The 21,688-nt window shown below is 49.3% G+C and overlaps 2 protein-coding genes across 3 annotated transcripts; one reads left to right on the top strand and one right to left on the bottom strand.

Annotated features, from left to right (window-relative positions):
• Positions 1-1,282: 1,282 nt before the first annotated feature.
• Positions 1,283-20,746, bottom strand: LOC122380620 (CB1 cannabinoid receptor-interacting protein 1-like). Of its 2 annotated transcripts, none has more exons than XM_043363950.1 (4): positions 20,339-20,746; positions 6,913-7,090; positions 2,698-2,842; positions 1,283-2,180 (listed from the first exon to the last, which is right to left on the bottom strand). In XM_043363950.1, the coding sequence occupies exons 2-4, from the start codon at positions 7,077-7,079 to the stop codon at positions 2,019-2,021; spliced, it is 474 nt and encodes a 157-aa protein (XP_043219885.1). In that variant the 5' UTR covers positions 7,080-7,090; positions 20,339-20,746; the 3' UTR covers positions 1,283-2,018. The 2 variants fall into 2 exon arrangements, with proteins under 2 accessions (XP_043219885.1, XP_043219884.1); XM_043363949.1 differs by lacking the exon at positions 20,339-20,746 and adding an exon at positions 15,207-15,302.
• On the top strand, positions 3,092-6,267 carry LOC122380619 (adenylate kinase 7-like). Its single transcript, XM_043363947.1, has one exon. The coding sequence runs from the start codon at positions 3,341-3,343 to the stop codon at positions 5,798-5,800; it is 2,460 nt and encodes an 819-aa protein (XP_043219882.1). The 5' UTR covers positions 3,092-3,340; the 3' UTR covers positions 5,801-6,267.
• Positions 20,747-21,688: the final 942 nt, after the last annotated feature.

The raw sequence follows: 21,688 nt of genomic DNA, 5'->3' as shown, positions 1-21,688 counted from the left end.
CGCCATGACATTTCACCCGGAGCCGGAGCCGGAGCCGATTTTTTTCTCCGGAGCCGGAGCCGGAGTCGAAGCCGTCTGAAATTTCCAGGGCTCCGCATCCCTGATCGTAAGCCTACATTATTGTATGTGGGGCCGTTATAGTCGGCATATAAGCATATGTAAGCAGTTGCATTGGACTGCCTGAGCCTGAATCCAAACCGACCGTCGTCGCCAGATGTGAAATGAGAGGTCAGGTAAACCGATGTTGCGATGCTCTCAATAAAGGAGACGAAAATTGGTAGGTGTCGCCTGTCGCTCGCCAAATGAGAATATAAGCAGCCTGTTGAACGATTGCAATGTGGGAAGGAAAATACTCGAAAAGGACTATGCGTGGACTTACGTGTGTAGTGCACCAAGCTATTCAGCTTTCCCAATTTACCTATTTTGCCCCATGCGACGCAGCCCAAAGGCAGATACATGCCTGTCGAACACAAGCAAATGCTTTTGATTTTTGAATGCCAGCCCCAATCAATTATTAATTGCAGATCAATATGCACGCGTGTAACTATTATGCATTCATGTTAGTCCAGCCTTGTAACAAAGCCTCTATTTTTACATTATTTTTTAGAAGGTTGTGTTTTTTTTTGCTATTTAAAAGCATAATAGCACTTAGTTTTTTTTTGTCGTTTCGCCTTAACGTTCTTGTCATAAACATCAAAAGTTACGGAACCTTGTACTCGAGTTATCGTTCACAGTTATTAGTTACCTCATCGGCTTTTGTGTCATGCAATGCACGGCTGATTAGTGATGACGTTTCCCGATTCGTCGCCGCAAAAGCACGGACCAACTGTGTCACATGCGTCGTACTTCCGCCATTGCCAATGCACCCTTGTGTGTAGCCCGCAGAAGTAATGTGCCACTCGGCAAAGGTCCCGCTGTTCGATGCTGTGCATATTTTAGCAAACACAGACGTTAACGTGACACAGTCGCCCGGTCCGGAATGACTGAGTACACGGACCGACGCTCCAGACAGCTGTTGCGTGGACGGACTGGCGACGAGGAAAGGTCAAATGCGACTAAGGCGAAAAGCCAGGAACGGTCGAGTAGAGTGGGTAAATGCGGTAGGCTGCGTGCTAGCAATGTGACAAGTGTGGTGCAGCAAAGGTATGGCAAAGTAAGTGCAGGATTTTGACGTTGATCTTTTGATGAAACGTTATGATAGATTTCTGGTGCGAGCTGAAGCCATTCTCCAAACTTTGATGATAGCCGCTTACCGGCAAATCATTATCGATGTACACAAAGGTTCGATTGGTACTGCTGTCGTCTCTCGGCACGCTGTCACGATTTATTGTTCTGATTGTGCGTATAAACATGACACGGCTCATAAACATCACATTGTTTTATCGCCGTACATCTATATACAGCGATTGGCATGCTGAGGCACACCGAACGATGAACGGACACATTCGGACAGCAGCTCGCAAGCAGTAAAGTAGGTAAAGTCGGCACAGAGTAACACTGGGAAATGCAGAAAATTATGGCACAGTTTCTAGCGACAAACGGGAAACATACAGGACAAAAACTAAGGATGAAACTATTTATGTATTCCAAGGGGTAAAATATATGGGATCATCAGTGAGCCATCAACAAATTATCATTACGTCATAAGCACGTTAAAGCCGTTGACTTGACTTGAAACAACACTATAAGCTATGTCCGTTCGCTTCTTAGTAGCCCTCGGCTCACGCTGGGGTTCACAGTAGGTGGCTGCACCTTTGGCTGTTGCGTGACCGCAGTATCAATGTCATTAGCACCCACCCGTGCCTCGTCCGTGTCAGCGGGCTAGCCTCCTGCCGCCAACCGAGCCTCCTCGGTCCTCAGACACGCACCCCCTCCCCCCTCCCCCCCTACCGCCGCACGTGACCGGCCGACGATTATTGGATCGGGACACACCCATAAATCACTTGTAAACGCCAGCGAGCACTCCCCACGCGCCAGCGGCGCCCCGCCCCGCCTGCCCTCCGCCGCCGCCGGTGGCCCTATCTGAAGGTCTCTTTGACGATGTCGACGGCACGGCAGTCGAGCTCCTCGCAGAGGTACTCGATGCAGTGGAAGTTGGAGCCCCACTCGCTGTGCTGTACGTTGTCTCGGTCGTAGCATTTGACCTGTATCACTAGTCGCATCTCTCCCACGTCCTTTAGCTGTGGGGAAGATAGACGAATTAAGCACACACGGAACCCTGAGAGACTCGAGGTAATCAGCAGGGAGTACGAAATGTGCAAATTATTGACAGGCAACTACATTGATACTGAGACTGCCATTACTATGGAGACTGCAATCACTTTTATATTTTCTTCAAATCATAGGCATGGAAAATAATGTGGAACTCGAATAATGTTCGTAGGCTGACGTAATCAAATGTCGAGTGATTGATAATGCGATAAAATTGTAACTTTGCAAGGGCTCGAACTTCATCCGACAAGCTTCAACTAGCATCGTTAATTTAAGGTTTAACGACAATGATGAACAAGAGCAAATTGAAGTACCTAAGTGCCATTGCAAAGCAACCGGCGTTAGCTATCAATAATAACTCAATACAGACTTATCCCCGATCAATGATAATCGAATGTTAACAGCTAAAAACTAATTAGGTACATGACCAATTAAATATGCTACCAATAAGCAATGTCGGTCAGGTGCAAGGTTTTGCTCGCTTACCGTGACCACCACGGGCACCTCCCTCCGGTGACCCTTCTTGGTCATGTCAAAGTCCTGCGTGTGGAAGAAGGTCGAGTACGCCGACGCAGTGCTGTCTCTCGTCACCTCGTGAAACTCGAGGTTTTCCCCACCGAAGTTTACAGCTCTGAAAGTATAAAGCGACGCATTAACGCTGTGAATATTTTTCAGACCTCAACCGACATATATGCAATAACCTTACGTACATTATTGCAAGTATTTCATTTATTTCAATTAGCTTACGTAGTTTTGGCATATCTAAGTCCATGATCCATGAAAACCCACAATCCCACCGTTCAGGGTACCTATATCCTTCGGAAAGAGGACTGTTTTATGTTATCTACGCATGCATCGACTAATTCCAAAAATTAAAATCAATCGCCGCACCAGCGTACCAGCATAGCCTGCGACCTTGTGCTCCGCATCAAACCCTTAATTTTCTCATTTTATATGACTGTGATAATCATTCATAAGTCTGACTGTGAGTACATCTTTCTATCCCTCTAGTCGTATGACGTGCATTTATCTTGTAAGAACAGTCCAGAGAGCTGCGTCCGTAATAGTGCCTACCATTTAGGAAAAGTTATCTTAAAGGATCGAGGCTCAGAACAATCAGAACGCAAACATGTCAGACAATGAAGAGGGAACGCCACAGCCCGAGCTCGAAAAACACATCTTTTTAAGCACGCTCGACTCGTACCTCGGTCGGAATTTAGCTGAGCTTTTCACTGGTCAAGTGCAAGCTGTTGTTCCAGAGGAAGAGGAAGAAGTAGAAAACGAAGAAAATGACGAAGCTGAACAAGAAAAGAAATCGCTGACCACAATTCATGGTGTGCTGAGGCACGAGAAAACTGTTTCAGATCCCTCAGGGACGCTTGTACTGACAGCAGCTCAAGCAGCAGATAGGGACACCTTGTTGGCTTGTTTAGAACTATGCGAGGTCATCATTTATGACATAACCTCCGGAGGACAGGAGCTAGTCGAGGAAGCCACCTGGGCAGTGGAGACTTTGCATGATCGACTGGAGCTATGGCCAAAAAGGAAGGTGTTCATATTGATCTCGACCGTAATGACATGGGCCAAAACGAAGCCGCTGGATCCGGACGATCCAGACTCGCCGTTCACAGAGGACGACTATCGACGCCGGCGACCACATCCACACTTCCAGGAGCATCTCAACTGCGAAAAGACAACGTTTGCGCTGGGCAAGACCAACAAAAAGAAGTTCAAAACCTACGTCATCGCAGCGGGTGCAACATTTGGGAAGGGCGAGGACATCTTCCACTCGTGGATGAAGCAGGCATGGCACAACGAAAAGGAGCTGACCATTTTCGGTCGCGGCAACAACGTGGTCCCAACTATCCACATCCTGGACCTGGCACAAGTTGTGCAGTGCGTCTTCGACACGCGCCCCACCACACGCTACATCCTGGCCGTGGACGGCCTCTCGAACACGCAGCGGGAGATCGTGAAGGCCATCAGCTCCGAGCTGTCCACCGGGCAGGTGAAGAGGGCCGACAAGGAGGACGTGTTCCTCACCGACCTGAACCTGCTGCACGCTGACCTTGTAACGACGGACCTCAAGATGGAGAGCATGTTCCTGGCGGACAACATCGAGGAGCGACGCTCCGAGAGTGGCTTTGTCGAGGGAATAGCGGACGTCGTCAAAGAGTTTCGGACGGAACGGAAGCTCCAGCCGATGCGGATTTGCATCCTTGGGCCACCGGTATCCGGCAAAACTTTTCTGGCAGAGAAGCTGTGTAAAATTTACAAGCTACATCATCTTCACTTGAGCGAGATCATTGAGGCGGCGATCAAGAATCTTGAGGAGATTGCGCACCCACCGGTCAAAGACCCGCCTCCAGTGACCCTGCCTGACGAGCCGGAGGGCGATGGTGAAAGTCCCACGCTCGGAGAGGAAGAGGAGGAGGAAGACGAGGAAAACGCTGACATCGACGCAGAAATCGAAGAGGAGGAAGAAGAGGAAGAGGACGAGGAGAAAATGACCCCAGAGGAGGCGGCCGAGCTGCTCCTTGAGATCGAGGAGCAGCGTGCCGCTAACCACGATAACCGCCTAGACGACGCCACCGTGCTCCAATTCGTGGAAGAGCGCATCCGATCTAAGCCGTGCCGAAACCAGGGATTTGTGCTCGACGGATTTCCGAAGCTGGTGGAGCAGGCGGAGGCCCTATTCGGTGTCGACGAGGAGGCAGATGATGCACCAGCCGAGGGAGAGCCGGCCTACAATCGTGCCACCATGCCAGAGCTGGTGATTGCTCTAGACGCGCCTGACGAGTTCCTCTGTGAGCGAGCCATCAACCTACCTGAGGAGAAGGTGCAGGGCACGCACTGGACAGAGGAGGCCGTGCTGCGCCGGCTCACCGAGTACCGGGCCAACAATCGCGAGGACGTAACCGTTCTCAACTTCTTCGACGAGCTCGAGGTGCACCCACTGCTGATCGACGTGACCAAAGACGAGAGCGAGGGTATGGAGGACACGTGCCGGCTGCTGCAGAAGCGACTGGGCGCGCCGCGCAACTACGGCCTCACCAAGGAGGAGGCGGAGGAGAAGCGGCAGCGCCAGGAGGCCGAGAGGCTGGAGCAGGAGCACCAAGCTCGCGAGGAGGCCGAGCGGTGCGCCCGCGAGGAGATGGACAGCCGCCGCCGCGAGCAGATGGTCTGGATGGAGCGGCTGACAGAGGTGAAGCGACAGGAACTTGAGGCGCTGGAAGCGCGCTCACTGCCTCTGCGCAGCTACCTCATGAAACACGTCATACCGACGCTAACACAGGGTCTCTTGGAGTGCGCCAAAGTGAAACCCGAAGACCCCGTCGACTATCTAGCCGAGTATTTGTTTACCAACAACCCTCAGACCAATCTGGTCGAGTGGGAGGAGTTGCAGAAGAGCAAGCTGGAGGCCAAGGAGGCGGCGCGGAAGCAGATGATGGACAAGTGGCTGGCGGAGGACACGGTTGAGCACGTGGGGCGTGAGGCTCCCGTGGCCGAGGGCGGCACGGAGCCTGATGCTTCCGAGCACACCTCAGCGAACACCTCCCACGAGACGGTTGATGCGAGCCCTAAGTAAGATGGTCGGATGATGGAAGGTCAAACGCCAGGCTATTGTGTGTGAATAGCGGTGTGCCATTGGTACAAATCCTGTTATGAAATGATGCCTCTTTAAACGTTCAAGAAAGGGGAATAATACATTTAAAATGTTGCCATCCAAAACAACAATTACATATCCCATAAACACTATGTCGACGATTTGATAACAAGAAGTCTGATCAGCACGAAAAACAAGGTAGCGGCGGGCGACTCTGCGACACTGGGATATTTGCGGAGCTGCAATTTACCAAGCGATACGGAATATGGCGTTTAATGTGTTACCCATGCCGTTTGAGATTCATTCGGTATGCGTCATTTCAAATTGTAAATAACTCGATGTAAATATTGTTTCCTGATAGCCCATGTTACCTACGTTGTATCACGTTGATGTATTGACTGATGCACTGGACGTTTATTACCGAAATGCATAAATGAGTACGGTCTTGATCCGCATTTTTTGTTGGACATAGATACGATGTCTGAACTGCACACACAGCATACATTTTGATTATTCTCTGCTGGAGCTCTGATATGAAAAGTCAGTTCACCTCACCCTCAAATCGTTTTTTCTTAGCAGATTTTTTTAAAGAAAGTTTGTCCGAATGGTTGAGTGGGTGGCTGTAAATGTATGTGTGAATTTTTCGGCATGCCATCTACAGGGTGATTTTTTTACAGGGCAAAAAGTTTTTAAGCCTAGAGATACCAAAACATATAACAAACGCCAAACAAGTATATCCATGTGAAAGGAAATTGTTTGTCATTTTGTTTTCAGGACCTTTAAAGAGACTTCTTGGGACTCATTCTGTTGTGAAGTTCCGTGAAAATGGCGCACAACAAAATGTTTTCCCCAAAATCGCCAATTACTCCAGGCTTGCGTGCATTAAAACTGTGCTCACTTCGAGCTCGTTCTGTAAGCCTAAACGGAGCTCAAACTCAAAGTTTGTATGTGCAAATGAAATGTCAGAATGTGCTTTTTACAAAGATATACATTTGCTGTCAGTTGATCTGTTTTCTGGTACCGCCATTGCTCTTTACTTTTTGCCCTGTATAAAAAATCACCCGTACATATGAGCAGCTGATCGTGTGACTTACTCGACCTCTCGGGGTGGCGTGAACGACAGGTCCATGCGGTACTGGCAGTGCGTGTTCAGTTTGACCGTCTTCTCGCGGGCGAACCGCTGTCCGTCCGACTTGTAGAACAGCGGCTGGCCGCCCGGCTCCTTCTTCATCGACAGCAACAGCTTGAAGCTGTGCTTCATCTCCTCACCGTCTGCCAGAGTCAGAGCCACAGAGTCAGAGTCAGTCACAAGGAGATAGAGCTAGAGTCGCAGAGTCAGAGTCGCAGTCACACAGAGGCAGAGCCACATCGAATCAGAGCGGGAGTCATAGGCAGAGTTAGAGTCTGAGACTGAGTTAGAGAAGCATCGAGTCAGAGTTACAGCGCCATAGAGGAAGAGTCACAGAGTCTGAGTCATAGGGTCAGTCGCAGAATCAAAATCAGTCAGGTCGCAGAATGCAGTTACCATAGCCATGTCTATGACTGCAGTCATAGAAATGGCTCATAGACGCGATCATAGACCTAAGGAACATGCTATGGACTATAATATTTATCCAGTCGATTCATATGAGAATCTCCACTTCGCAAAACATGTTGCAAATGCGTTTAGCCCATACAACTGTATTGTTAGGGCGCATGATCAAAACCTATTTTTACGGTAATAGATATGCCTAGAGGAATTAAGTAGGTAGGTACCTATTTTCTGTCAACACGGCGCTTTAGGAAGATAGGTACCTACCTACCAGTATAGCGCCTTTTGGGGCGACTAACGGAGCGAGCGAGGGGGTGAGTCTTGCACGTGCGAAATTTCGAGGGGGTACCTCCAACTGACTTGTGCACGGCACCCTACTGACTGGTCTCTAGCGATGTGCCAAATTTGAGCACAATCGGCCCAGCCGTTCTCGAGATCTGGAAGCGGCACCCTGCACGTGCGCACGTGCAAAATGGGTCCCAACTGACTTGTGCACGGCACCCTAGTAACCGGTCCCTAACTGTGTACCAAATTTGAGCGCAATCGGTCGAGCCGTTCTCGAGATCTGGAAACGACCCCTGCACGTGCGCACGTGCAGCGGCACCCCAACTCTGGCACATGGATATGCAGTGCCTAGTGGGTGCCTACCTACATGCCAACTTTCAGCGCAATCGGCCAAGTAGTTACCGAGATATTGCAACAATTACAAAAGTGACACCTCTTCGTTTTGCACGTAGCACGTGCATAAGGGGTCACCCACATGCATCGGGAATAGTCCAATGCTTGGTAGAAGGAATGAAGCTACCCTACAAAAATTACCGCATGTAAATCGGTCAAGTGGTTGCTGAGATATAAGCCTCGCAAAAGCGTCCGCACGGCCGGCCGGCCGGCCGGCCGCTCATACTCAGAAATTTCCGTTATTCTACGTAAGACTCTGCTCGCTTCGCTCGCTCCGTAATAACCAGTATAGCGCCTTTTGGGGCGACTAACGGAGCGAGCGAGGGGGTGAGTCTTGCACGTGCGAAATTTCGAGGGGGTACCTCCAACTGACTTGTGCACGGCACCCTACTGACCGGTTTCTAGCGATGTGCCAAATTTGAGCACAATCGGCCCAGCCGTTCTCGAGATCTGGAAGCGGCACCCTGCACGTGCGCACGTGCAAAATGGGTCCCAACTAACTTGTGCACGACACCCTACTAACTGGTCCCTAACCGTGTACCAAATTTGAGCGCCATCGGTCCAGCCGTTCTCGAGATCTGGAAACGACCCCTGCACGTGCGCACGTGCAGCGGCACCCCAACTCTGGCACATGGATATGCAGTGCCTAGTGGGTGCCTACCTACATGCCAACTTTCAGCGCAATCGGCCAAGTAGTTACCGAGATATTGCAACAATTACAAAAGTGACACCTCTTCGTTTTGCACGTAGCACGTGCATAAGGGGTCATCCACATGCATCGGGAATAGTCCAATGCTTGGTAGAAGGAATGAAGCTACCCTACAAAAATTACCGCATGTAAATCGGTCAAGTGGTTGCTGAGATATAAGCCTCGCAAAAGCGTCCGCACGGCCGGCCGGCCGGCCGGCCGCTCATACTCAGAAATTTCCGTTATTCTACGTAAGACTCCGCTCGCTTCGCTCGCTCCGTAAAAAATATTCGCAATTTCAAGCCACTACATGACACACTGTACTACTACCTACATGACATTTAAGAGCTGTTGACCTGATGAATCCGTGTTCCGACGAATGAATAATAACGTTTCGTTAAAGTCAAACATGTTCCTCGCCAAGTCGTCGGCATGTTCACCAATTCGCGATAGGGATTAGACAGTGCCGTGATGCTGCCAATCGTGTTTTACAACAGTGGGGGCTTTCTAGGATCTGTATAGATCGGGCCGGGCTGTGCTGTTTTAAACAGGGCAAATATTTGCCTGATTTTACCAACACTTCAGCAGCTGGCTGATGACAGCTGGACGGCGGTCAGTGACGTGTGCACGTGAGCTTATAATGCTGCCGCTAGATGGAACCAGTGACAAACGCCTGCTGCTAGACTGTGCCGCAAGGCATTAAACCCAGCATCGCTTGACGCTTCGTATGAGATGGGTTGAACGATCATCTAAGGAGACTGAACAAACATCATTGTCAATCATCATGAGCTATCAATAATAAGAGACTGTTTCGTTTCAAAATGGCAATGATGATTACTCCACGCATATTGAGGTCACGTGCGCGTCCTTCCGGCGCCACATTTCCGGTAGACGCCGTCGGTGGTGGATATCAGCAGGACCACTTCCGTTCTAGAGAACGCGCCGGCCACTGACGCTCGCCCAGTTCCTTTTCCGTTTTGCCCCGCCGCAGCGTTGACACATTGACCACCCGCCGGACGGTAGGTCATGAAGTGACGCAGGATGCCACCCGCAAGCTACGTCCGGTCATACTCGGGACAGACTTGCCGCTATTGGAATTGAGAACGGTCAGTTTTTGAACAGTGAAAAGCGGCCTACAGCGCGTTGTAACCGCACAAAAAAGAGTCCCCAAAAAGAACACAAATTTGTTTACAAAATTCAATAAAGAGCTGAAATCAGAGTGGTATATATGTTACGGCCCGTTTGAAAACCCGGCCCGTATTAATGCTGCCCGGCCCGCATTAATACTGACCGGAGACCTGGCCCGTATTAATACGGGCCGGTCAGCATTAATGCGGGCCGCCTTGCCGGTCGGTATTAAATGCGGCCGATTTAGGTGGGTAGTATTAATGCTGCCCACCTTTTATTTCAAAACCTATCCGTCTGCTGCAAAATCAATTACATTAGCATGTCTTTATAGACGGCGGCTTAGGTACTGATAAAAGTTGAACGCCATGTGTAAATATTCGCCAACCCCGCCTCGAACCCACAACCATTCGATAAAAAGACCGGAACATATACCCCGAGACTAGCGAACAGATCGAAAGGCAGTGAATTGGGCAAGCAGTTCAAACTAGTGCTCGGCAATGATATGGAACAAAACGTGCTCGAGAAAATAGATGTTATTATACGTGATTAACCCGCGCCCCGCTGGGGGGCAGAATCTGCCCCCCCCCTCCCGTTTTTCGCCAATAACTTCTAAACGCGTTACGCCAGCGACGTCAAACTTTCGGTACCTTATCATACATCAATTTGACACGTTCCCTGAAAATTTGAGCAAAATCCGTCGGAAAATTTTTGAGAAATTGACGTTTTAGTGACGTCATGTTCGCCATTTTCGCCTCAAAAACGGCAAAATTTCAAACGCCGCTAACATCTTCATTTTTAAAGGAATCAAGACGTAACAAAAAAGGTTATGCGTGATTGCACTTTGTCTATCAAATGGCTATCTCGGTTTTTTGAAAATTTTGGATTTGGGCCCAATTTGAAAAACTGACTTTTTTGGGAAAATAATTATAAAATCCAAAATTTTGAGTGTATAAAAAAACGGAATATATGTCAGAGGAGTGGTCTATGTGCACCTACATACCAATTTTTAGAAGAATCGGTTCAAAAATGTGGGAGTTATTCAAAATTTTATGACGTCACGACACACAAAAATTTTGAAAAAATGATTTTTTTTGGAAGTTCTTGACCTCGTACGGAAACAAAAATAGCACCATTCGATTCGCCGTGAAAAACTGCATCAGATAGACACCTTTTTAGGCCTTAAAAACCAACTTCAAAATTTGACCTCACTTGACCTGACCTTGACCTGACCTCGACCTGAAATTCATCCAGAGGTGGTCCATATCATTTATTGAGTGTGCCTTTTGAATTCTATGAGTAAAGTGACCCATAAAACATTTGTCGCACATGCCCTTTACTATATTTTGTTTTTGGTGACCTGACCTGACCTGACATGACCTTGACCTTGACCTTGACCTTTGAATGACATTGTATGCAACGAATATTGTCTTGGTAGTCTAAGAACACGTTTTGGGCAATCAGTCTCAGTCCATTCTTCGGCAACTACGGTGCAAGGCCGATACTGTAGAAACTTGCATTTTGTACCCTTGTCCTGACCTTGACCTGACCTCTGACCTACTTAAGCAAAAAAAAATTGGGCTCTTAACCCGGCAGTTGCTGGGGTATTTCGCCACCCACCGTTTGCTGGGGGGGCGTTAAACGCCCCCAGCCGATAACTCGAGAACCAATAGGCGCAGCGAAACGCACGAGGCGGCAAACGAAAGAGCGCGACGAGACGCTTCAGATGAGTACTTAAAAGTTGAATTTTGAGGTCACAGGTCGGGTCAAGGTCAGGTCAAACACCTGAAATCGGGCTTTCAGTAGCATGGACTTCAGGACTTCCCAATGGGCACCTCTCGTCATAAACTCTGTCAAAACGGTGCACAATCCATCATATAAGGCCTACAAGAGTGTCAGCTCCATGTAGGGGTCAGTCAAGCATAGGTCAGGGTCAAGGTCAGGTCAACCGGGCAGGCACATATACCCGAAAATCAAAACTGATATTCGCAGCCTGTGGCACATGTTTTATAGGTAATTTGAGGCGTAGAACACGATGGTGACATTCATTTTATCATATCTGTACGTGTTTGGCTCAAAAAGTTCAATTTAAGAAATGCATGTATCATGGTCGTGAAGAAGTCACGAAAAATTGCCAAGATTCAATTCAAGATTATGGAAAATGCGGAACGATAATCAATAATCGAAGATAGCCATTTGATTGATCATGGTATTGGCAGTCTAATGGCGTTTACGGCATGTCTGTATGTCTATTCTGTGATTTTATATGATTTTTTGAACATATGCCGTTTTTGGTCGAAAACTCAGAAATCATGACGTCACTAAAACCTCGATATCTCAAAAATTTTCCGACCGATTTTTTTGAAACTTTGTCACAATAAACTTCAATCAATTCCCTACAGGTACCCAAAATTTGGCGCGCCTGCGGCGCGCCGTTTTCATGCTATGGCCCGGCGAAAAAAGTGGGGGCGTTTAACGCCCCCCCCCCCAGCAACTCGCGGGTTAAGATCCGCCTTGTTGAGAGCTTTCGATTGCCGTTTCCCCGTCTTTCTACGACCATCGGTTCGGAAGTTAGACAGGGGGGCAGAATCTGCCCCCCCCCCCCCCAGCAGGGCGCGTATGGCTGAATAGCCCAGCGGGGCGCGGGTTAAAATAGTTCAAAACACCATTTAGAGAAAACAAACGAGGGTTTATCATAATTTTGTAGAGACAACCAGCAATATTCATCTAGACGTTACCCAGGGTAATAAAAGCAGGTCTAACACATCGCCCAAGGTCACCTCAGGGAGTGCCGACACTGCCGCGCGCCCATTTCTTCCATTACCGCTGGAGGACCGACAGTGAGTATCAGCGTATCACGCATCTGTTTCATTATCTGATCTTAATAACTAGTGATCATAAAGAGTATGGCAACTTCATTTTGAAAATGTCATAATTCGAGGACTTTAGCACTGATTTCCACTTAACCCTCGCACTTCTAGGGGGGGGGGTCGAAGGGACCCCCTCGTTTTTTTTGCGAATAACTCGCGTAAAAAACGGCCGATCGTGACGAAACTTTCAGTACCCTCGAGTTATTCAATTTTACACCTGCTCTAAAATTTCATGACCCTGACCCAAATGACCTTTGACCTGTGACCTGATCCTCGAGACCATGTTTGGCCGGAATCGCAATTCAGCGTATGTTGGCTCATATTATGTTCCTAACCAGCAATATTCATCTAGACGTTACCCAGGGTAATAAAAGCAGGTCTAACACATCGCCCAAGGTCACCTCAGGGAGTGCCGACACTGCCGCGCGCCCATTTCTTCCATTACCGCTGGAGGACCGACAGTGAGTATCAGCGTATCACGCATCTGTTTCATTATCTGATCTTAATAACTAGTGATCATAAAGAGTATGGCAACTTCATTTTGAAAATGTCATAATTCGAGGACTTTAGCACTGATTTCCACTTAACCCTCGCACTTCTAGGGGGGGGGGGGTCGAAGGGACCCCCTCGGTTTTTTTTGCGAATAACTCGCGTAAAAAACGGCCGATCGTGACGAAACTTTCAGTACCCTCGAGTTATTCAATTTTACACCTGCTCTAAAATTTCATGACCCTGACCCAAATGACCTTTGACCTGTGACCTGATCCTCGAGACCATGTTTGGCCGGAATCGCAATTCAGCGTATGTTGGCTCATATTATCTGCGTGTTTCTAGTCTTGTTGTGGCTTTAAACACTGGAACATGTAAAATGATGTTGTACCAATGCATTATGGTGGGTGTCAAGGTCATGTATGGTGTAAGGTCAAAGTATGGTGGGTCTATACGCTGAAGATACCACGAAACAAACATTTACTAGCCAACAGTCAAAAAGTATAAAAGACATTTAAGACCACTGCAGGCCTACGCAGCATTTGCTAAGACATGGAATAGAGACTAGTTGGCTAGTTTTGATATGGCCCGAGTTTTCATATGGCCGTGAGGAAAAAAGTGGGCTGTATTAATACTGCCCGGCCCGTATTAATGCTGACCGCCAGGCGGCCCGCATTAATGCTGACCGGGGGCCGTATTAATACGGGCCAGGTCTCCGGTCAGTATTAATGCGGGCCGGGCAGCATTAATACGGGCCGGGTTTTCAAACGGGCCGTAACATATACAGAAGAGAACATTTAAATTTCACAAGCATGATGTTCACCGAACTATCCTGACGTAAAAAGAGCCTAACACAAATAGCCACCTTCCGTAGCCAATGCCATCACTCAAACAGACTCTTATTTTCCGATGGGAGACAAGAGGATACTCTAACTCCCCGGCTGACGGTGCTTTGCTGTCTGCCGTCTCCCATGGTCCCCATTCGTCCTGCTAGCAGCACTCTGTCCTTCCACCAACTCTCATCAGCAGCTACAGGTGATACCGCTCGGGGCGCTGGCAGCCATTGAGAGCCGGCATATACGGGGGAGTGGTACGGACGGACGGTGAATACACCCGGTCACATAGATCAATACACGTCGTCCCACCGGCCTGTATGGTCACAGAGAGGTGGCCTGTCGTCACGGCTCCCCCGCACATCAATGGCGAGTCGCCGAGGATATAGTGGTGCTCTCCTATTCAGAGAGAGCTACGCCGCTGGCTTTCCTCTCAGGTGCGTTTACAATATCCACCCAGTCTTCTACGGCAGAGAAAGACCTGTATGATGTTTGGTTATACTCGTACGAGCGCACAAATGTATCGACCTCATTCTAAATGCTTCGAAATAACTACCGAAGTAACTAAGCTTTGCAGCGATAAAAAACATGCCCCGCCCACTGCTGATATTGTTCAACATTGCCAAGGCCAAATAAGTTACCATTGCTCAATTTGACACTTGGCCCGCCCTCTCATTTGATATGCCTGAAGGTTTCGCAGCTGTAAAACGTTTATGGGAGCATCGACCATAACTCAGTCATATTGTCTGCTTTTTTGGGCAAGAGCATCCTAAGGTTTCAAGATAAACGTCGAAAATAATTATCGAATTTTAACAGCCCGATCATGAATGAAAGCTAAGCAGCCAATGTGATGGTAATTCACCATCAATACCTACAGTTAAGTGAGTTAACGTCGATGCGTACTTAATATCTTTCGCAGATTAGGCGCCTGTATCTGTCCACCTAAGTAAGAGGGCTACCGGGGGTAGAAGGACAGTAATCGCCTAGCACACATCATATCGACAGTTTAAATCGTACCCGGCTTTCATTTGCTCAACTAGTCGCCCACTGGCGTTATTTGCACAGCTGATGACCGACCAAACAATCTGACGGACCGAGCAGTTCCTGATGATAACTGGGGGCCGCCCGGAGTCCGGTCAACGCGGGCTGGACGGGACGGAGACGGGATCCCTACCATGGACGTCTTGGTCGTCCGAATCACCCATGGTGGCGACTGGGATGAGTAGAAACGGCCTGGAGATGCTTCCCCGTCGACCTCCGACCACAATCTAACCGCCATCACACGACAAACCGCAAAACTTCCCGGCCTCTAAATCAACCAACGAAACCGATAACGGCTCCGATGACAAAACTCGACCCAAGGTGAGCAAAAGAATATCAACAAACAGGCTAAAAATGTTAGGTCTTAATGGTCAGAGGCGTGAAAAAAATGTGAAAAAAGTAATTTGCTTTTTACTACAAAAACGACTAAATTTGGCTTTTGGATAATGAAGATACGAAGATCTTTTTAAAATGAAGTCCCATGCCACCTTAGCCTCGTTCGCACGTGACCTGATACCGCTATCATTGTTTTCCGAGTCATTTATTGCTTTATTGCTTAGCGCACTTCGATAGGAGGGACGTGTCAGGTGCGATAGCCTGGGGGCACGGATATTGAGCTCAGCAGTCACCTGACTGGCCGGAGCCGTCGCTCAAATCCCCGTTGGACAAATTGCGTCAGCCGTTGATTGAACGAACGGCGAGACGGTGGAAAAAAGGCAGGGTACTTGCACTGGAACTGAACTGACGGGACAGGCCGTGCTTTACACTCTCTCAGTATTTCTATACGTTTTTAAGACAGATAAATCAAAACATTTGGCATGCAGAAAAGAATGAGCTCAGTAGGTAGAACAAAATGAAGGTACCCAGTACCCACATAGATTCATTTTCTTGCTGAAGGGTACAAAACTAATTTCATAAGAAGGCGAAAGTCCAACTTAACGATTGGCTATTTTGCCTTCCTTACACCTGAATTCCACAAGTTCAATAAGCGTGGTTTCAGGCCCACATACCGTCCGCGGTGTAAGACGAAACGTGCCAGTTCGGCTCCACCTGAACGGACGGCTGACCTATACAGAAACACGGGTTCAAGAGGCGAACCATGGCCCATGGGTGACTGGAGAACACAGGCTGCCGATGGTGCCCAGTGGCGGCGCCACGAATTTTCGCCAGTGGGGGCAAGCTTGAGGTGACCCGACTGTTGTCTGATACCCCGATCTGCAAAATCCATGAGCACCTTGTTCCTAGATGTTGCCAATTAAAAATTATTATGGTTTCAGGTTTCATGCATATTGCATACGTATTAACCCTCGCGGGCCCGGAACGGGGGGGGGGGGGGGAGCGTTTTTTCGCCTCCCCTGGCGAATATTTGCGATACCTCATGAACGCTTATAAGTAGAAAGACGAAACTTGCTGCACCTTATCCCCCATAAATTTGAAATCTTTTGAAGCAAAACAAATTGGACCTGGCCTTCTTGATAACGTCTCAGGGCAGGGCCGATTTTTCTAGACTCCTGCACGGCAAACTTTGGTGTGACAGACGCGAACTTCAACCAGCTGCCAAAAACAGAGTCTTGGAGATAAAGATAAATAACGAGCACGGTCGTGTAGCATTTGACCTAGAAAAATACTTAAGTAACTTTGGTGACCTGAGGTCAGAGGTCAGGTCAACGACCCCGAGCTGAGGCTTGAGTTTTTTTCGCAAATAACGTCAATAAAATGGTCATAGAGCTACGGCAGCGGTACCTTCGCATTCGTCTGGTCGAGACGCGTCGAATAACATATATATTGTTTGGAAAAGGTCAAGTTTTATGTTGACTTCACGTGACCTCGAATGACGTTTGGTTCACTTTGACACATGAAAGGTTGTTTGTGATGATTTCGTAGCCGCTGATCACGATTCTGGCATCCATTTTGCTCTAAGCATTAATTTAGAGCCTCAGGATGGCAAAACATGTCTTAATTATTATGCCTGACTTAAATAAGTGAAATAGCCTCTAGCAAGGATACTCTCTTGTGACTTTAACCTTCTAGCAGCCTGGTATCGTAAGCTAAAGCACAAATAGGGGCCCGCTAAGCTTCAAAACATTTCAAAACATCTCGGAATTTAGCATACAAGATATAAGAAAAGTGTGAAGTCTGTGGTAAATTTTGATCACGACCGTGACCTTGACTTTGAATGTTATGCACATCATCGGAATCCTCAGACTATCTCCTTTCGTTTAGCATCCATTTTAGCCGGTTTTATGCACCATGCCGTCCTCTGGAACACGTACTTTGAGACCACTACAAAAGAGCCGGTTTTGCCTTTGACCCTGGCTTTTGACCTTGAAAATTGACCTAAGGTCAAAAAGTTAAGGTGCTATAGAATCTTCTCGTAGATACCTTTCGTTTGGTACAGTCCACAGCAGAAGTAATGTGCGGTTTCAGTCATGGGTATGTTCTGCTTCTGAAGCTTAGGAACGATTAGCCAGACTGCAAAGAGACTTCAACTGTAGCTTACATGTATCTTCACCCTTGCAGCTACAACTTTGTCTATTGACGTCTTCTTTTCAATCAGTCCGCATTTAAAAATCGTCGGTCAAAGCCAGCCGTTGAGATTGGTAAAACCACACATTACTTTAGCGGTGGGCTGTACCATTTTTGGTTCCGTAGCTGCCTTATTTACGGAGTTAGACAGGAGGAGGGCTACCCCCGGGCTGCGGTGGGTGGGATTACCCCCCTGGGCCCGGGCGAGTCGCGAGCAAATAAAACTATAAAACTAGATTGCGAGACACAAACCTGTGAAAATGTTATGTTGAGATGTAAAATGGTGCATTCCTCAAAACAATAATCAGTACCTAGTTCTCTTTTTTACCGTAGTGCGTATATGTGCGATTCTCTCACACACGATTGATACCAGAATAAGCTCCATTAGGGCGATCCACATACATTTCCAGCTAAATCGGATATACATGCCTACCTATCACATTTTGTCATACCTCCCTGAACTCAGTCTCAGTGACAGTCTAAGGGTCCCCAAAAGAGGATGATCTCTTCTCTGGGCGATTTTGACAGACTGCCTCTCAACCTTCTCGAGGTCAAGCTCGAGGGCAGCCTTCTGGTGAACGAAAATGAGTAGGAGAATGAGTGGGAGTACGAGATATGCGACAGACGATCCGAGAACGAACGTTCTGCTGATGCACTTGATACGGGGACCGTCAAAAACAGGCGTACAACTATAACCGCCTATCATGAATGCTGCACCGGTCTTCTGTTCCCATTTCAACATCAGCCAAATTTTGTGGGGGCAAAAACATAGTCTTGCCCCCACGGCCTCCTGCCAGTGGGGGCAGTCTGCCCCCACTGCCCCCACGGTGGCGCCGCCCTTGATGGTGCCTGGACGTTTAGCAAGAGTTGCTCGTCTCAAGGCTTGCGTGGGTGTATGTTCTCGGCATTGCCCATCTCACGGTCAATGCGCGTGTAGTCTCACGGTTAGCGCGCGAGTAGCGTCTCGGCATTGCTCATCACCTCTCAAAGGATGATGTGCCAAAGGCTCCGTGCTCAGTCGCACATCTCAAATACCCATGTTATGCTACAAATTTCCTCCCCGTAAATCGTAATGCATCTTTGATCTCGATCCGCATCTTAGCGATGCTTTATTTCGTAAAAATTTCTTTTTACATAAAATTTGACCTCAAATCATGCATGGTTGACCAAAGAAAGCTCGTTAACGGCACCCACTAATAGAAAGGTTCCCGCTTAGTCCAAGAAATCCTCAATCCGCAAGCCAGCCACCAGCCCTTCCACAAGGGATCCCTTTTCTACCCTCCCCCCCCCCCTACCTCTCCAACCTCTGTCAATCCTCGTCCCTATTCCATTCCCTACGACCCCGGTACCTATACATGCCTTTACTGGCAGGTGGTCCTGTGGATGGTCCACAAGCTGACGGTACCTACGCCCGCCCACAGACCGACAGCAGGGTTCCAAAGCTACCTATACCTGTCCGTCGCCAGGGTCCAACAGTATCCTACACCCGTCTGAGTGTGGCGTCCCAGCGGTACTTTATACACCCGTCCACAGACGGTCTACATAGAGGGTCCCAGCGATATCTGCATCAGTCAAGCTGCAGAGTCCCAAAGCTATTACACCTGTCCGTACACAGGGTCTCATGGGTACCTACACCTGTCCATCTACGGGGTCCCATGGCGGTACCCACACCTGTCCGCCTGCAGTGTCCCGGCGGTACCGGTGTCCCGCCGCCCGTGTCCGCCCCCACCGGCACCTCCGCTCCTCCGGGCCGACTCTGTTTGGCCCCATCGATAAACATGGAAACCGACGCGCCGGCCGGCCACAAGTGCCCCGGCCCGATCGGCCGGTAAGCTCACGGAGTGGCCGGCGCGGCGATGCAACAGCCGCGCCGCGCAGCGGTGATGTTCCCGACGACTGCCAGGGGATCACTTGGTAAACCAGACGAGCTCGACACGTAGCTAATCAGGATGGGATCAGCACCGAATGGCTTCACCGATACCACCCACTAATAGGATGGGGTCGGCTCCGAAACCGGAGGCGCAGGCCGTGCGTCCTATGTCACATGAGCTGTGAGGTATAGTTTAGGGCACGTCTCGATTGCAAGGTCGGGTAAACCGAGCAACGCGACGCATTGTCAACGTCGCTTTATGAGTAGGATTAGCACCACACAATGTATAGAATCAATAGAAAGCTAATCTACTTTACGCGCTAAAACGGACTAGTAGGTAGTGTCCCAGCGGTGGGACATATTACCGCAATTTAGACTGAACAATCGTCATTACAAAACAAGGGTTGTTAGGAGATTATGCTGACATTTTCAATCGGTCTCCACTATTTAGATGCTGTATGTTTTCCACAAAGCTATCAGTCTAGAATTAGGAGTCCAATTTGTTAATGAGCGCGGCACCTGTTTATCAATCTTCCTCAACGCAGTTTAGGACGGTAGGGTACCCGCACGCGCCAAAGAATTACTGACAGATGACGACCATCAGGTGACATTTCGCAGTACTCGCCCACTTGTTGACATTAATCAGACGCGTATGTGCCAAACAAGTTGCGTAACTAATAGCCATATACATAAATATAAAAAGCAAATATCGTCAGAGGCGCGACATCAGACATGGCACTAAGACTGATGTTCGCTGCTGAACGAAACCAAGTAAAAAACACTCAACCAATATCAACCAATCAATCCAAAATAAATGCATGCCCTTGTGTAACGATAGAATGTGCCGTATGTATGTACGAAGTACCAACCGTATCCGCAGACCTTCCACTCCTCGACCTTCCTCGGTTCAGTCCTCTGTTCTCCGTCCGATCCTCAGTGTTCTAGTCTTCAGTCCCCGTGACTGGCAACTCAGTCCAGCAGGTTCTCGATCCTCAGTTTTCCACCGAGTCCTCAATTCTCCGTTCGGTCTTAAGTCCTCAGTCCTCCGCACAGTCCAAAGTTTCTCGCTCGGTCCTCAATTCGCACAATCCTTACTCGGGACCCGGTCCTCCACTCAGTTCTCAGTTTTCCACTTGGTTCCCGATTTTCAGCTCTCCGTTCGGTTGCCAGACCTCAGTCCTTAGTTTCCCGCTCGGTCCTCACTCGCAGTTAGGCCGGCGACCTGCGCGCGGCACACGTCCCCACTCGGCCCCGCTGCCAGTCACCGTCCAGCGCCGACTGCACTCCAGCTGGCACCGGCCGGCCCCGTCCGCTCCAGACGGTCGCACCGCCGACACCGACGGGCGGGGGCGGGGGCGGGGGCGGGGGCGGGGGCGGGGGCGGACACCGGCGACGACCAGCCGGTACGACGCGCGACGGCAGCCACCCTCGACAATCAACAGCTCTCAGTGAAGTATAAACAATCGGGATGCCGGACGGGTCAGCTCGGCGGGCGGGCGGCTGGTCTGTCTGTCTGTCTGTCTGTCTGTCTGTCTGTCTGTGTGCCTGTCTGTATGTGCTGCGCAGTCTGCTGGGGGGGGGGGGGGGGGGGGGGGGGGGGAGTGCGTGGTTGGGTCTAGCGTACGGCACAGGGGGAGCGAGATGGCCGGGCGTACCAAGTCTGAAATCTAATGACGGCCGCGCCGGTCTGCCAGCGCTAAAATCAGCCAAAACAGTAGCAGCGGTAAGCCCCGTGTTAGACTCAACGTTAGTGCAATCTGATCCGTGGGTAGCGAGGTCCGGTGTGTGGGGGGAGAGAGAGGGGGAGGTAGCTAGCTGTGACCGGAGGGGGCGGAGTGGTAACTGGTGTCACCCGGAAGAGCTCTGAGCACCCCGGCAGCGAGGCCACCGCCCGCGCCGGGGAGAGGCGAGGAGAGGGAAAGTATGAGCTGCTGAAGCCAATCAACACGAAATTTAACCCGCGCCGGGCCGGGGGGGGGGGGTGTTTGAACACCCCCCTGCGGTTTTTCGCAGATCGCGGAGCGCCGCCGTTTTTGGCAAACCTGTTCGTGCATCTTTTCCGCACATGTTTTAAAAATTTCAGACCCAGGTCGCCTTAGGTCAGGTTACCAGGTCACGCCAAGTGACCTCACCTCAGAAAAAAATAAGAATGCTCGTCATAGCTACACCGATTGATTGATTGCCTTGAAACTTTCAGCGATTACCTAATTAGAGCAACG

Source organism: Amphibalanus amphitrite, unplaced genomic scaffold (genome assembly GCF_019059575.1).
Source record: "Amphibalanus amphitrite isolate SeventyFive unplaced genomic scaffold, NRLGWU_Aamphi_draft 000102F_arrow, whole genome shotgun sequence".
Taxonomy (NCBI): domain Eukaryota; kingdom Metazoa; phylum Arthropoda; class Thecostraca; order Balanomorpha; family Balanidae; genus Amphibalanus; species Amphibalanus amphitrite.
This window is presented reverse-complemented; position numbering and strand designations above follow the sequence as displayed.